At 42.9% G+C, this 16,425-nt stretch overlaps 1 protein-coding gene across 1 annotated transcript; it reads right to left on the bottom strand.

Annotated features, from left to right (window-relative positions):
- Positions 1-446: 446 nt before the first annotated feature.
- On the bottom strand, positions 447-16,140 carry LOC141003396 (RING finger protein 150-like). Its single transcript, XM_073474724.1, has 6 exons — positions 15,489-16,140; positions 9,821-10,071; positions 9,503-9,657; positions 8,553-8,649; positions 7,319-7,589; positions 447-6,952 (listed from the first exon to the last, which is right to left on the bottom strand). Exons 1-6 carry the CDS (start codon positions 15,943-15,945, stop codon positions 6,834-6,836), a joined length of 1,350 nt encoding a protein of 449 aa, XP_073330825.1. The 5' UTR covers positions 15,946-16,140; the 3' UTR covers positions 447-6,833.
- Between the last annotated feature and the right edge of the window lie 285 nt (positions 16,141-16,425).

Below are 16,425 nucleotides of genomic sequence, written 5' to 3'. Positions count from 1 at the left end.
TTTCCCTCAAAATTCAAATTTATCATTTGCCTCAAAATTTGGACTATTTTTTAAATAAAAAATTACACTTTTCTCCCTCAACATTCTTTTTATTCTCTAAATTTTTTCTTTTTTCCTCTAAAGTTGGACATTTTTTTAAAAAAAAAAGAAGACTTTTTTCAATTAAAACTTTTAACTTTTTTTCTAAATATGTTGACCTTTCCTTAAAATTCAGATTTTTTTCTCTCTTTTCATTTTGGAGTTTTTCCTTGAAAATTTTGGCTGTTTTTCTCAAAACGTTGTCTTTTTTTCCTTTTCTCTTTCTGAGAATCTGGAAGAAAGTATGAACATAAAAATGCAGACTATTAATATCGTTAATTAAATTGGGAAAACAAACAAAATCCAACATTCCCCCTCATCTCCTCTTTAAAGATAAGACACCACCAGGCTACAGTAAAAACAAAAACTTGCAATAAAATTTTATTTAAATTCTGTCCTGAATCAGAACACGTGCAACAACTGAAACACAGAAACAACATTGTATTTACACGTGTGTATGTAGGTATTTTTGTGTTTGCGTGCACAGGACAACCACACAAACAGACGCTCTGTAAAACAATTAATATTGTAGAAACACACACGACACCGTTTCACACCCTGTTGTTACGGTAGCAGAGGGGTTAACATCGCTACAAACACATCAGATCGTCTCAACTGTCGTCGTCTCTCTGGAAGGATCTGAACTTATTGTTTCACTCTTCGTTAACTTTCTCTCAGCAGTGATTAAATCCTCCCACAGTTACTGAAATGCATTTAAATCCACCTACAAACAGGCTGTGATGGGATTAAAATGTATCATCCCAGTGAGATTACGTGGCTGAGGATTCACCTGCTTCAGGAGAGAGATCAGAAACTACAACAAAAATCACAATATATGGCAAAATATATGGCAGTCGGTCTACAAACACATGTGGTTTGTAGTTTAATATGGACCAGCAAACATTTTCCACATCTTTTTTTTTTACATCTCAAAAAAACAATCGAACATTTCCAACGTAGTAGAGAGAAAAATGTAGAAAACAACAAAAATCAATGCGAGAAAAAAGAAGTAAAGCAACAAAAGACTCGTCCAGAACCTTCCAGAGAAACAGAATTAAAGTGCATTAACAAAAGAGGCGGAGCAACCAATCAAAACACAGCATCCAGGGAGAAGAGCACTGGAAAGAACCAATCAGACGTCATTACTGGCAGTGACACGAGGGTCCCACATTAGCTTACCGAGGACATCTAAAAAGACCTAATAATAATAATTAACATAATAATGATAAGTTCTTCTTTTACTTTCTTTGATAAATTTAATTTTCAGAGAAGTCCAGTTCTGTCCTACGAAGCGTCATCACATTTATAGCGTCGGCACAAAATAAACACTGGCCTGTAAAGAGAACATGAGATGTTCTGCTAATAACTTTGTCACGATACCAGAATTTAAAGCTTCAAAATAAAACCAGTACAACAAAACTATCATTGATACCAGCTGTAGTAGTTGAAATAGCCGGGGATGTAAAAAACAACAAATAAAAACAAACATTTTTTTAAAAATAAAATAAAAAATTAAGAGGCTCCATACAGCTCGTCCGACATAATCCAGCCCCGATATCACTTTAGCAGCTACGCTAAAAGTGTTAGCACTCATCCCGTCTGAGGAGGGTGCACGAGCTCGAGCGTTGAGGGTAAAAATAAATGACGTATTTTCAGAATAGTTTATGAAACCCATAATGGAGACGAGCTGCATGGAGATATTTTACGTTTTGTCTCCAGCTACTTCAGATGTTTAGCAGAACGCTGCAACTCTGTTTTACTGTGAAGCTCCAGAAATGTTGTGTGGAAACTTCACCTGACTTTCATCAGCATGGAGGGAGGAGATGATGACTGGATTTACATTTCTGAGTGAACTGAATATCTGATAAAAGTCTGTTTTCTGTTTTATAGCTTCAGCTCTTTGGAAACTATCACAGGCGGATATTTAACATTTTAAACAAGTGGTGACGATACTTTACACAACCCTGAACGCTAAAGATTTCTAATGAGTTACCGTCCGTTAACAACACCTTAAAGATGCAGTATGTAAGAATTCATTTCACCACAGTAGCCGCTAACTGTAGCTAGCGGTTCAGACTGGGAGCTCAGGGCAACAGGGGAGTGTTGGTGTTGCACAGGAGCTGGATCACGACTGGCTCTGTGACTGCACCTTTAAAGTTTGAAGGAAGAGCACGAATACTTAACTCGTCTTCACAAACGTTCATCACCGGCCTCTGTATTAATGTGGTATCGTTAAGAAATAGTTCCTTTAAGTTTTAAAAACAAAGCTGCAACAAAGACGTCGACGTTCTTAAATGTTAAATTTCATCTAAACACAAGCAGACGCACTGAACTGAAACTGAAGAAAACATTTCTGAGATCACAAATCTGACTTTAAATTCAACTTTCGATCCTCGTTGCTTCACTAATTAACAAACTAGTTACTAACGACACTAACGAGGGACCAACATGCCACCGCAGCCTCGGTCTCAACCAGCAGAACAAGAGAAACGGGTTCAGACGAGGGTCGGGTTCAGTTCAGCTGCGTCGGCGGCAGAATTGCAGTCACATAAACAAAGTGAGAGGATGAAACAGTGCAAACATGAAAATAACACCATACTCAATTAAATCCCTTGAAAATAAAGCTTATAACACAAAGAAGTGACTTTAATTAAAACATTATTCACTGAAAATTGGCCAAGACAAGGCGTACAAATCCATCGTCATCATTCATATATTACAGCACATTTACTCTCACGACCCAGCAGTTTAAATTAACTAGTGTTCGTCGTATATTTACTTGGTAACTGACTGAACTGAGAGTGAACTGTGAGGAGAGGAAAGTCAGGAAGCAACTGAAGAAAGTCTTTCTGGTGTCTGAGAGGAAGTGAAGTCACTGGTAGGACTGGAAACACCAACGCCAGCGCTGCGGCTTCATCGCGTCTCTGACGGGTTTTATTTATTTTGGAGGGAAGTTGTTGGATTTGCTTAAATCGAGTCTGCAGGTCGTGGAAACTTTTCTTTTTAAAGCTACGTGAATGCAAAACCGTTCAAAGGTCTTGTTGTTAATTTATGGTTTAGTGTCTTTAATTCAGTTTCGGAAGTCAAATGTCATGAAACGTTTCATTTTCATGATTAATTGATTAATCTTTTAGTCTGAAAAATGTCAGAAACGACAAAGAAAAGCATCAAATCTTCACATTTAAGAAGCTCGAACAGACGATTTTGGCAATTTCGCTTAAAAAAAATCGACACATTGCAAAGTGTTTCCATCTTCCTGTTGTTATGTGCACTGTCAATTTGAGCATCATTAAAAAAAAAAAAATAAACATAAAAATAATTTTTAAAAAATGTTAAAAACAAAAATTGAGTTCTGACTTTTTTCCGCAAAATTTTGACTTTGAACTCAAAAAAAATCAAGACAGAAAAAAAGTCTGAACTTGTTCTTTTTTTTCACAGAGGACCTCTTCAACATTAAGTGTTTACGTCCTCCTGTGTTTTTAATTTAAACAAAAAACATGGATATTCGAAATTACAATTTTTACGCTTGGCTGGAAAGTTTATGCATCAATAAAAGAAAGTGAATTAATCATATCTGCGATGGTTTAACGTCACCAGCTACGTTCAATCTCATTTTCTTTTGCCAGTTTTTCTTGACATGTTGTTCAAGTATCTGCTACATTTGGATGGAAACACAAAGTGACGTCTTCAGAACAATTCTTTTGTCCAAAACCCAAAGAATAAAATCCATCAAAATAATTTTCTTTCAATCGATTAATCGATTAATCAACTAATTATTCTCTAAAGATTAAATGTTTCCATCTTCCTGCTTTTATGTTGATTTTCAATTTGAAGGTGAAACAAACAAAAGCCGATAAAAAAAACTTTAACAGCTGAAAAAATGTTTGAATCGATTATAAAACAGTTGCCGATTAATTTTCTTTTGATCGACTAATCGATTAATCGACTAATCGTTGCCGCTCTGCTGTTGGAGTGAAGGTTTGAACCAGAGCAGCGTCGGTCCTCCAGCCGTCACCGAGCTTCACTTCTCTCAGGTCGGTTTTCAACAAGCCGCATCGATCGAACGCTGAACGTTCACTGACAAACGTTAGTTTAGCTTCAGATCATCAAGGTGTTCTGAACGTCTGTACAATCACACAAATAATCAACAGTTAATCTGCCCGATCAATACTCAATCACATTGAGAATCAGCAGGTGAAGGGAGGGGGGGGGGTCAGTCTTTGCTGCTGGGTGTCTTCATTACAAAAATAAACGTCTCCTCTGGTATCAAAATAGACGACAATCTTTATCTCTCTTAGTTTTCAGGAAGCTTCACGGGCGCCTGGCGACGCGACCTTAGCCCCACGCAGTCTGCACGCCGGTCAGCAAAGCCTCTCGGCGTCGTGAGTCTGTGGACACGCTTTTATATTTACACGCTCGGCTCTGAGCTGCAGCCGGGAGGGACTCGTCACTGGACTCGGATCTTAACGGGATTCTACGACTGTAACTTCTCGTCTCTCGGCTCAGTTTCAGTTCAAACCGTGGAGGTGGTGATGGCAGCTAACAGCCTGTAGTGTTCACACATGCAGGGGTGAATAACGCTGAAGTTCGGAGAACCAGCGAGTGAAAGATCTGATCCTTGATTGTCAGAGTTAAAGGTCAATGTTTGTAACAAGGCAGCGCGAGGCCACGGTGACGGACACGTGTGGTCATCAGGCAGACGGACGCATGGACGGACATAAAACAACAACAAGGCAACACTATGGACGTAGACAGGGTTCCTACATGGTGTTAATGCAGACTGAACAAGATGGAAGACTGAGGAGGAGTCCGACCTCCAGCTTCAGCTGAGCAGACACTGAACGCTCTGAAACACCATGTTCTCGGTCATCTCGACCCGTTTTAGATCGTTTCACTGATTAATCACCTGAATGTTTAACGAGCCGGCTGTCAGACCTTGTGATCGGTTGTCTCCACAGTCCGATGTCCCAAAATGGCCGCTGTAAAACACTACGCAAGTAATATTAAAAATAAGCTCATGTCATGTTTTCTTTTCGATACAAACTTCGGGGAAAAAAACGTGAAATATCACAAAAAAACAGACTTAACGAATCAATCTGTTGTTGGCCTTGGTGGAGGTATGCGCTCTACTGAGTGCTATTCTAGTTTGTAATTTTTTGCCAATTTTGGATGCAGACCTGGATAATGCTGAGGACGCAGACGTGTCGATCGGGATGTTTTTTCAGAGCCGATACGACACCGATTATTAGTAACCAAGGAGATCGATAACTGATATTTTGCATTAAAAATTAAAATCTTGTTTTCAGAATAATAAATTAAGTATAATTTCAGGTTTCTTTTTTACTTTGGTACATTTATTGATGACAAGATTCAGATTATTCATCTATTTTAATGGCAAACGGACACAAAAAACAAAAAAAACGATTCCACGGGGAGATAATTTGCTGTTAGGTCGACTGTGATCGTAAATGTTTGAGCTTCTGGCCGATTTAAATGCACGAGATGGATAAAAACATGCAGTGTCTGCTCAGCGTCACGTAAAGAGAGAAACTACTGAAAGAGGAGTAAAAAGATGGAGGTGCAGCGAAGGTTTGTTACGAGTTTACTTCAAAATCTGCATTATTGGTTGTAGTGATTTCTACATTATGTCGAGCTCTCTATTAATTTATATTCTGTACAGTCCTGCAAACAGTCAGGAGACACCAGTGATCCAGACGCACATAGGAACCCTGTGTGGAAACAAAGCGTCCAAACCAAATACTGTCGGAGTATTTTAAAGATAAAGGAGCCTCGATTTATACAGACAGGCAAAAAGAGAAAAAACAAAACACTGTCGTCGCTGTTCAATACTGCAGTCAAACTGTAGCTGTAATACTGCCAAAATAAACTAACCGGATCCTCTGTAGCTTGTGTGTCCTTTCAAAATAAAAGTCTTCCTTTCCAAAAAACAAAAGTCAGTCACCGCAGACGTCACACATGTCAGAAAAACGGCGCCCGGCAGGCAAAAAAAAAAAAAGAGTTAAAGTAACCAGATGGAATCCTTCCAGGATCAGCGGCCCGTCAGGTTCTGTTCAGATGTTGTGCCGCTCCACCTGAAGACCGGGTAACAGAATATTCCACAAACGTCCCGAGACGAGAAGTAGAACAGGTAGAAATACGCAGGTAAATCTCGATTCCTGGACTGGACACGCTCTAAAAACACACCAGCCGCTCGCTGAAGCGTTCGTCGTGATTCCTCCGGATTTGCTGATGAAGATGAGTCTGAATCCTCTTTTGGCAGCCGACGTCCTCGAGGTCGACCCTGTTTGACACGAGGTGAGTTTCAGTCCATCATCTCAGGAGACGGACGTCCAGAAAAGATCCACAATATTTGAAATGAAGGACGTCTCTCCGTCGCTTCCGGAGCAAAGACAGCTGAGGAGACCAAAAAGAAGTCGGGTCGTCTACGTCTAAAACAGCATGAACAACAGGTAGGCAGTTACATCCTCAGAACCACCTGGTCAGACCGAGGAGAGCCACAGGTGAGACACACTGGAAGACACCCGTGTTAGCCCAGGTCCGGTCCTGGGTCCAACCGGTCCAAGAGGAGACAAAAAACGAAGCCAAACCAGGTCCAGATTAGAACCAACACACACGTCCAAAGAGGAAAAGCCCAGGTAAGACCAGAACCAGGTACTGGGTCAGTCTGTTATAATCTGAACCTGATCTGAGTCTGTTTTGGCCCGGGGTTCTGGTTCGGTTCTGTTGGGCTCCTCTCAGGACTTGTCCCCCAGCTGAGACTGCTCCATGGACCCCTCCTCGTCTGAGAGACCCGTTTCCACGGTGATGACCAAGGACGCCACCGAGGCGCTGCTCGCCATTGGCTGCAGCTCACCTGGAAGAGAGAAGACAGGGTTCTGTTGAAAGACTCGACCCAAACAAGACTTCAGTCGCTTTGAGCCCCATTTAATTGACTTTACTAAACGAGTCGGCACCGGAGTCAAGAACCAGAACTGTAACAAATTCGGTTTCTCAAACCCGTCCAGAGTGAACCCTCTCCCCAAACAAATCAATAAAGGATCTCTGAAAAACACGATTCCCATAAAAGAGGAAAAATGTTTTTTTGTTGTGACTTTTGATGAAGTGTTGTGTGACCGGATCACCACCAGGTGTCAGTGTAACACCAACACTCACTGTTCACAGAGCAACTCCGACTGTGTGTGTGTGTGTGTGTGTGTGTGTGTGTGTGTGTGTGTGTTACCTGTGTGTGTGTCGGTGGTGGCCGTCACAGGGCTGTCTCTCAGGGTGTCGGGGTCCTGGTAGTCCTGCGGGAGTCCCACCCGTCTCACGCCGGGGTCCAGCACCACCGAGGAGCTGCCCTCGCTCAGCGTGCCGTCGCTGGACGCCCCCGACACCACGGCCTCCAGCGCCAGAGCCCCGACTCCGCCCACACCCACCCCACCGACCCCGCCCACGCCGCCCAGGGCCAGGTCGTAGTCCAGCGGGAGGTCGTCCAGGCAATCTGCGTTCAGCTGCAGACAAGAGAAGAAGAAGACGAGTCAGAAGACATTATAACAACATCGTTAATAAATCAATGTGACTATTTTACAATAAAATGTCAGAATTCAGGAGTCTTGATGAAAAGTGTTACAACCAAATGTCCTTTCAGTTTATTACAACTGAAGATTTTTGCTCTAAAGTTACCAGAAACTTTCATGATGAGGTCTCACGATTCTCAATTTAAATATCTCTTCAGCACCGACGGTTCTTTCTTTGTCACTGTCACATCTGGATCAGTAAACATCAACAGATCGTTGGTTTTATGTCCCGACGAACGTCATTCATATTGTCAAACTCTTCTTTCACAGGACAGAGGTATTTTACAACAACAGCTTGACTTTTTGCAGGTTTGTGTTCGACAAGTTCAAATAATATTCTATATAAACTCTGACAAGCATTAAGGTCCATTTTCTTTTTCAGTCAGCTGATCATCTTTGTGGAAAAAGGTCCTGCTTTAATTTCAATAATCAAAATTGAAAGCTCATTTTAACCGGTTCTGCTCGAGGTTTCTTCCTGTTAAAGGCAGTTTTTTTCTCGCCACTGTCGCCAAGTGTTTGCTCAGAGGGGAAATATTGGGTCTCTGTAAATAAATAAATCAGTCAAGGAGTTTGGTTCAGAGCTGCTCAAGTTGGAAAGTGTGATGAGATGACTTGTGTTGTGAGTTGGCGCTGAACAAATAAAGACTGATTGATTGAAATTGGGCTACTTTCATGTGGGTGGGACAGCTTCTACACTCTGACATTATACTTATAGTTTGCAGTCAGGAGCTGCAGACAGTCTGAAAGTGTTTTTTAAAGTATGTAAACTCTTTGAGCAGAATATTCAACCCTTAATATGTAATAATAATGCTCAAGGCTTCATATCGCGCCGTGCTGCTCCACCTTCCTGACAAACACAAGTTAAAAACAGCCTCCCATGTTTCCAGTGAGACTCACAGCGATGCCGAGAGCTTTGAGGATGTTCATCTTGCACATGGGACACGTGCGATGATCCAGCAGCCACGGATCGACGCAGCTCTTATGGAACAAATGTCTGCAAAGAGAGAAAGCACAGAAGAAATCTGTTATTCTGCATTCACACGTTAGGAAACTGCTGCAGGAGAAACACGTCCACATCTGCTTTCAGTTTGTGTTGTTGCACAAGGCCACAAAGAATCTGAGTAAACACCCTTTTTATTTTTTATCTCATGGAACTCATTTTGTAATCTGGTGCGTAACGACCGCCGACTTCAGGAAAAACAAAAAGTCATTGTAGTCACAACCTTCTTCTTTCCACTTAACCCTGAGAGATTTTCCTTCTCGTCAGGAGAAACAGTTTGTCCTGAGCTGAACTCCTGTAAACAGAGAGCTGCTTCCATCATCACAGCGTCAACGTGTGATCACATGCAAACAAAGAAGACGACAACAAGTACACAAAGTCCCTCTGTTCACAAACAGGATCATAAATGTAATCAAATACTTAAGTTTTATGTTTTGAAGCCTGTTGAGGAGTCAAAGACACGAGAACAAAGTCTCCTGGTTTTTCTTCCATTTTTTTAAAATGTGACGACGTCTCAAAAAAAGGTTTTAAAAAGTTTACTGCTAAACCGACACTTTGTTATTTTTAACATCTTCCTCATAATTTTGAGGACTTTTTAAGGAAGCTGTTTGAAACTGCACTTTCTTCAAACACTATAAACACAGACTGTCGGTCACAGACAAAGTGCAAAACTCAGACAAAAGACACGACTGACAGATCAGAGGTGAGGTTTCATGCTGCCAACTGAACCTCTGAGGTCCCTGAACCATGAGGGGCCACTTACACAAGATCCTACAGATACTCAATCAAATCCCTGATCCTTCAGTCAAAACCCAGATTTAGTTTCTGTCTGTATGCGAGTGTTTACCTGCAGGGCAGGATGCGGACCACGTCGTTGGCCTTGTAGCCCTCGATGCAGACGGCACAGTTGTCGAAGTCGGCCTCCGTCTCCTGGTCGCCCTTCCTGATGGTGCGGACTTGCAGCTTGCTGATGGCTTTCTTCGCCGCGTCGCCGAGACGACGCTGTGGGATGGAGAGAGAGAGGAGAGGGAGGCGGAGATCATTGTCTCGATTAATTGATCAGTTGTATAAAATGAAATCATATCAGAGTGAACAGTGTTAATTCTTCGCTTTCTGCAGCGAAAAGAAGGAAGACGATTGTTTGTTTGTTTGTTTGTTTGCGTACCTGGTTCCTGTCCCGTGCGTTGGCGTATCTGAACCTCTGGATGTAGTAGAAGACGAGCCAGGCGAGCGAGATGATCATCAGCACGATGAAGGAGATGGACACGAACACCACCGACGTCCGGCTGACGTATTTCTGCAGGTTCCTGGTCCCGATGGTGATCGTCATGGTGACCGTCACGTTGCGCTCCAGCAGCGACGCCACCTCGCGGCCTTTCGGCTCCGGGATCATGATGGCGACGACCTCGCCTGTACCTGGAGAGGACGGAAAAGAGCCCTGATATTTAAACTGTGTCGTTTACTTGTATTTATTGCCTGAACAACTGAACAACACTGAACGTTTACTGTCAGAGACCACAAACAACAAACAACAAACAAACCAGCACATCCTCACATTCCCACAAACATCTGGAAACATCTTCATTTTCCTGATTGTGAAGTGAAACCTGTGTTTCTGTGAGATAATCTTTGAGTAATGTAATAAATACAGATGGTATTCAGCTTCTGTAGGCTGATTATTGATCCAATGAAAACTTCTGCTCATCAACCCCGCCCCCCCCGATCACTATGACGACCAGCTCCTCGCCCACCCACCAGAGACGGCCTCTCTAAAAATAAACAGTAAACCCCGACATGGTGGTGACGTGTCGCTCAGCCCGAGTCCAGATTATATAAGTGGCTCCATGATCACTGTTCAGATACTACAGAGTTATTATAGTTGCACCATCACACAGCAGAAATAAACATTTATCTTCTCTTGTCTTTCATTTATATCAGAGATGAAGAAGTTGCAGCATTCTGCTAAACAACTGAAGAAGCTGGAGACTTGATTTAAAATGTAAAAAACATCCAAACGTAACATTAAATGGCTCCATACAGCTCGCCCAAGTCTCCAGAAGTCCGGAGGTCCCAAACTGATTTGGAAAAAATGTTATTTAAACATCGTATTAAGGATTTTGTGACCCCGTCTGAAGTGGGTTCACGAGCTCGACCGCTCGTCGAGGGTGTAAATATCGTCTTTTCAGATCAGTCTGACATCTTCAGGAGACTTTGATCACATCAGACGAGCTGTATGGGCTCCATACAGCTCGTCTGTTGTGATCAAAGTCAATGTGATCATCATCAAGTGATGTGATCATCTTATGTTCTTTTGGTTGTTTTTTTACGTCCCCAGCTGTTTCAGGTGTTCAGGACAATGCTGCTACCTGGCACTTCTATGATTTTACATCAACATTAAAGGCTCGGCGGTGCGTAATTTGAGCGACGGTTCCTCACAGCTACCGAACATCAGGCGTGTGTGAGGGAGATATTGATCCCTGGGGTGTATTTTTAGGCAGAGACTAATCGATTCTGTTGTTGGCTGCGTTTGAGGGGGTTGATGAGAGTTCAGTGTCGGCCGCGAGGGAACTGATCCAACACTGGAGTCTGGTGTCGTTTATTAAATCCTGCATCTCTCAGTGAGATGAGCTTAATGATGTCAATCTGATCCAGATCCTGAAGACTTTGAGATCCATTCACATCAAATCAAACACTCGACTGCTGCTGATAAAACTGTTTTCATGATAAATATCAAATATGAAAATCAATAGTTTCGTCTCGGCCCTTCTGGAGTGTTTTCCTCCGCCGCTGAGGTTCGGTGAGGACGTCTCCGTCACAAGGAAAACCTCAAACTGTTGAATCAAAGCAGCGACACATGTTTCCTCCTCACACCTGCAGGGCTGCAGCGACTCGCGTTCACACGTCTCCGTAAACACAGACGGTGTTTATGTGTGATGCATTTTTCACCGGCAGCCTCAGAGAGAGCAGCTGCACGCGCTGACCTTTGACCTCTGATTAACATACGTAGGCGCGAGAGCTGTTTCTAAAATACGACACAAACACGTTTTACTTCTTCTTTTTCCTTCTGCTTCTGCTTTTCCTCCTCCAAACTCCTCATTCAACACTTTCAGTCGCTCGTTCTTAATTCCTGGTTAGATCAACAGACACACAAACCTCAACTAAAAGAAACACTTCAAATGTTTATTTAAGGTGTTTTTCTTTCTATTTTTAACCAAAATTGACCAGAAAAGATTGTGTTTTTCTCTCGCTGTGCTCCCGATCGGTAATGTCTCACATTTATCTCCTGATTTAATAGTGATACAAACCAAAAGGGAGTCTTCAGTCTACAAAAGGTCCCAGGAAGAAGAAACACACTTCCATGTTTCCCTCCACTCGGTGCGAGAGCTTCCTCTTCTTCATGTTTCTTTACTGGTAATCGTTCTGAAATGACGGACGCTCACGGGCGCTTTAGTGAAATACAAAGTGGGTGCTCAGGGGTCTGGAGGGTTTTATACTAAAATAATAAAAAATAAAAGGTTTAGTGCAAAGAATGAATTGGGAACAAACAGAAGAGCCTACAACATTCGGTCTGTCACTGGCTCCCAAACTCTAGTACGCTGTCTTTTCAAAATAAAAGCCAGAGGATGCCGTATCGTGGAAAGTCCTTTATACCTTTGTATTTATGTTTATTAATCTGTGTTGGAGGTGGATCATTTACCCAGAACACCTCTCTCTCTCTCTCTCTCAGCCTCATGTTAAACGTGAAACACCCTACGTGTCAGTATTTATAAAACAGAGTGGAGGTTTGTTGTTGTGAGCAGCTCTGAACTAATCTGTGGGATGAAGTGAGGAATGATAAACCCGGCTGATTCCACACACACTGTGGATTAACACTCATTCACAGCCGCCGGGTCTGACTGGACCAGTGAAGCTCCCGGTACTGATTCTGCTCCCTCGCCTCCCGTTTAAACTCTCCTCCGTCCAAAAGCTGCTCGATTAATCATCTGGTTCTTCTGAACTTGTGACGGGGACATTTTATAAACTCAACACTGATCGTTTTAGTCATTTTTCAAGCAAAAAATCTAAATATTTGCTGGTTTCTGTTTCTCACATGTAAAGATTTACTGCTTTTCTTCCTCATAATTGATAGTAAACTGTATATTTTATGGTTTTTGACTGATTGTCAGATTAAAACAAAGATGACACTCAACATTTTTGACTGTTTTTAGACTTTTAGACAATTCATCAAGAATATAAAACAATCTAACAGCACATATTTTCCATATTTTTATTGCACAGGTCTACGTCTAGATTGTTACTTTATTTTGACAGTTATTGACCAAAATATCAAAGAATATTCTTTGTGTGTTGAAGCCTTTGTTTGCAGGAAAACCTGATTCTGATTCTGAGTAAGTGAATTTCTCAAAATGTTAAAGTGACGATAACTTTTTATGCAAAATCGGGCTGCAAACAAATGATTAATGTCATTGTTTATTATTATCTTGATTAATCAGTCAGTTGTTTGGCTTCTAAAATGTCAGAAAATGGTGAAAAAAGGGTAGGTTTGTAGGACGATTTATCCACAACCTCAAGAATTCAGTTTAATGTCATTGAGGAGGAAAGAAACCAGGAAATATTCACTTTTAACAAGCTGGAATCAGAAAACATTCACTAACTTTTCTAAAAAATGACTCAAACTGATTAAAAACTTCATGATGAACCGCTGCAGCTCTGATCAACATCAGAGAAACTAAATCTGGGTCTGAACGCAGCACACAGTCTATTTCTGGGGGAAATGATTTAGCGTGTCTGCAGAGAGACTCCCAGGAGGTTCACATGGACGCTCGGGTCAGAAGACGACCCCGACACTGAGAACGTCCTGAGAAAGTTGAGTTAAAAGTAAACAGTGTTTCTGAGTCTGAGGATGTCCGGAGATCCTGACAGAGTCTCCAGCTGACAGACAAGCAGCTGTGAGTCTGTTCGCTCTCTGACACGCTGAATAAAAAGGAGTCGAGGCTGGAGGAGCTACTACGGCTCAGTTCACTCTGTTATGTAACTCAACACTTCATCGGAGCTGCTGACAAACACAATCCACTCAGCCGAGCGTTTCATGTCGCTGGATGTGGACACGGTCGCTCAGGGACTCCCCTGGATGTCACCGAGCAGGAGCACATCCAACATGTGACTGGATCAGATAAAGTCAGATGCTGTTACGACACAGCGGCACAGCAGGAAACTGGTCCAGCAGGGACGGAGAGCCGCAGTCAGCAGTTTGTCTGCTGGCACCGGGAACTGGTCTGATAACCAGTTCAGACAGACTGGGATCAGTTCAGGCCGCTGGCTCACTTGACTCAGCACTATTCTGCAACTCTGCATTATTCTAATGATCGATTAATCTTCATTTATCCGTTAATAGTTCATCTTTAAAAAGGTCTGACAATACTGAAAAATGTCCATCATTATTTTCTGTCTGAGCAACAGAATAAAATTATAACTTGTCGTGATGTGAAAACAGACGTCACATCAGTGTGACGGTCAGGTTTCAATATATTCGAGATAAAATCATTCAATTCAATCTATTTACAGAGAATTTACATTTTATGTAATGATGCAAATGATTATCAGTTGCAGCTGGAGGTGAAATCAAATCCATTACAGCTTCAGCTTCAAAATCTACTCTTCTCTTGTGTTATATTATTACTAAGTTTGCTCTGCTGAATGTAAATATTACAGCTGCAGCTGTGTATTATTCTCATTAGTGATCAATCTGCCAGTTCTTTTATCATTCAATCAATCAATCAGTCTTTAAGATGTCAGAAATAATAAAAAATGACAGTTTACTTCCTTAAACTCCTGAGTTACATCTTCAAATGTCTCGTTCTGTCTGACTAACAGTCGAAAAACCTGGAAAGAGCAACACTTTTAAATAACTAAATAATATTAAATAAGAGTTTAAGCGAGAAGAATGAATTACAAACATAAACGAATAGTGTTAAAGATGCAGATGGTCTGTCACTGGGTCGCTTCTCTTTAAACTCCAGATGGTCCGCCAGGTGACAAATAACCTTGTTATAAATTAAAATACAGTCAGAGAAGAATCACATGACTGTTTGTTGTTGGGAAAAATATTGTTTATGATCGCAAATATCGCGATATTCTATAATATCTAATAAAAGCCCGGGCCCGGTTTTCAACTGGACTCACTGTGGAGGAAATCTAAATGTGTCACCATTTTCTGTCATTTTATTGACCAAACAACTGATCGATTAATCGGGAAAGTACTTGACTGATTAGCCGATGATGATCACAGACACCTCCATGTTGATAACGTGGTGATAATTTGGGGGCAGATGAAGAAACTGAGGACATCACATGATGAATGTTTGAGTGAAAACAGTGAAGCAAGTTCAGAAAATGGTGTTTATCTGCAGCTGTGTACCTTCAGTTCATATATATAATATACGATATAGAAAATAATATTATTAGCTTTCTTTATCACAGTTTAGACTTGGGCTGGGTGGTATGGCCTTAAAATAATATCATGATATTTTTAGCCCATATCGCAATATATACCTTGATATTTTGGCATCTTAACAATAATCATCAGCAATAAGGATATAATGACTAAAGTGAAGTATTAAAATGAGCATATCAGTCTCATAAGTTTAGAAAATGGCATCATTTACCTGTAATACAGACTTTATAACCAGTAACAGACAAAACTTATCACGATATCCACAATCTAAGACGATACACAGCCTCGTATCGCGATACGATACATATCGTATATATCGCCCGGCCCCAGTTCGGACCGACATCTGTAATATTGCGCACTATAATAAAGCACCGGTTACCTGGATGGGGCATCGTGATGGTGTCGTTCGCATTGGCCGAGCCCACGTTGAAGATCACCACGGCCGAGGCGTTGTGCGCTGCTGCGTGGCGGATCTTGTCCTTGTAGGTGCAGTTGCCCCGGGCTATGAGCGCGACCCAGGCCCCGGCCTGTGCGGGCACAGCGAACCGGGTGTTGGGGTCGCAGGCGTGGCGGTCGTGCGGGGCGGCGGGCAGGACCACCACCCCCTTGGCGTCCCGCTTCGGAGAGTGCTCCCCGTAGCGCCCGCACTCCGTCTTCTCGGTGCGGAGCTCCGAGGTGGCCGGGTCCACGTAGGTGATGTTGACGAAGGCGGTGTACCACTCCTCCCGCTCGGCCACGGTGAAGTCCAGGCACAGCAGGTGCACGAAGCAGAAGGAGAGCAGCCAGGTGGAGAGGGCCAGGCTGCGGCAGGCCGCCACGAGAGAGCCCGGGGCCATGGTGAGAGCGAGCCGTCGGTCGGTGGATCCAGTCGGGGGACGCCTACTCCTCCATGCCGCCAGCCGACCGACCCGGAGCTCTGCTGAATCCGCCTTCCGTGTGAACGTCGACGCCCTCTCCGCTGCTCGTCTCCTGCGCTCTCGTCTCCGTGTTTTCAGCCGCTCCCCGCCGCCGCCGTCAGGCCGCCGAGCCGCACACACACATTAGCCGTCTCCATTTCCCGCACAACACAAACACCCGCGGGACGAGCCCGCACACGCACACAGCCGAGGACACGACCCCGCCGCGGGGACGACACGACTAAACCAAGCCGAGGTAGAAAACACCAGGCAGTGGATTCACTTTTCGACCGAGTTATGAGAGAATAAAGGCTGAATGTTTACAGCTAGCTACCCGCAGCAGGCCCGCTACACCGCTACATGCTACAGCGCTTTGTTTTGACTGGGCCCGAGCGGACCCGCGTCAAGCCAGCGCGAAGC

Source organism: Pagrus major, chromosome 10, assembly GCF_040436345.1.
Source record: "Pagrus major chromosome 10, Pma_NU_1.0".
NCBI lineage: Eukaryota > Metazoa > Chordata > Actinopteri > Spariformes > Sparidae > Pagrus > Pagrus major.
This window is presented reverse-complemented; position numbering and strand designations above follow the sequence as displayed.

Bases quoted from the DNA above. Each gene is read 5' to 3' on its own strand.
- LOC141003396 (XM_073474724.1), bottom strand. From the start codon at position 15,945: ATGGCCCCGGGCTCTCTCGTGGCGGCCTGCCGCAGCCTGGCCCTCTCC. The intron at 8,650-9,502 runs GTAAACACTCGC...CTCTCTTTGCAG, and splicing joins GTCCGCATCCTGCCCTGCAG to ACATTTGTTCCATAAGAGCT. The intron at 7,590-8,552 runs GTGAGTCTCACT...TCTTGTCTGCAG, and splicing joins TCAAAGCTCTCGGCATCGCT to CTGAACGCAGATTGCCTGGA.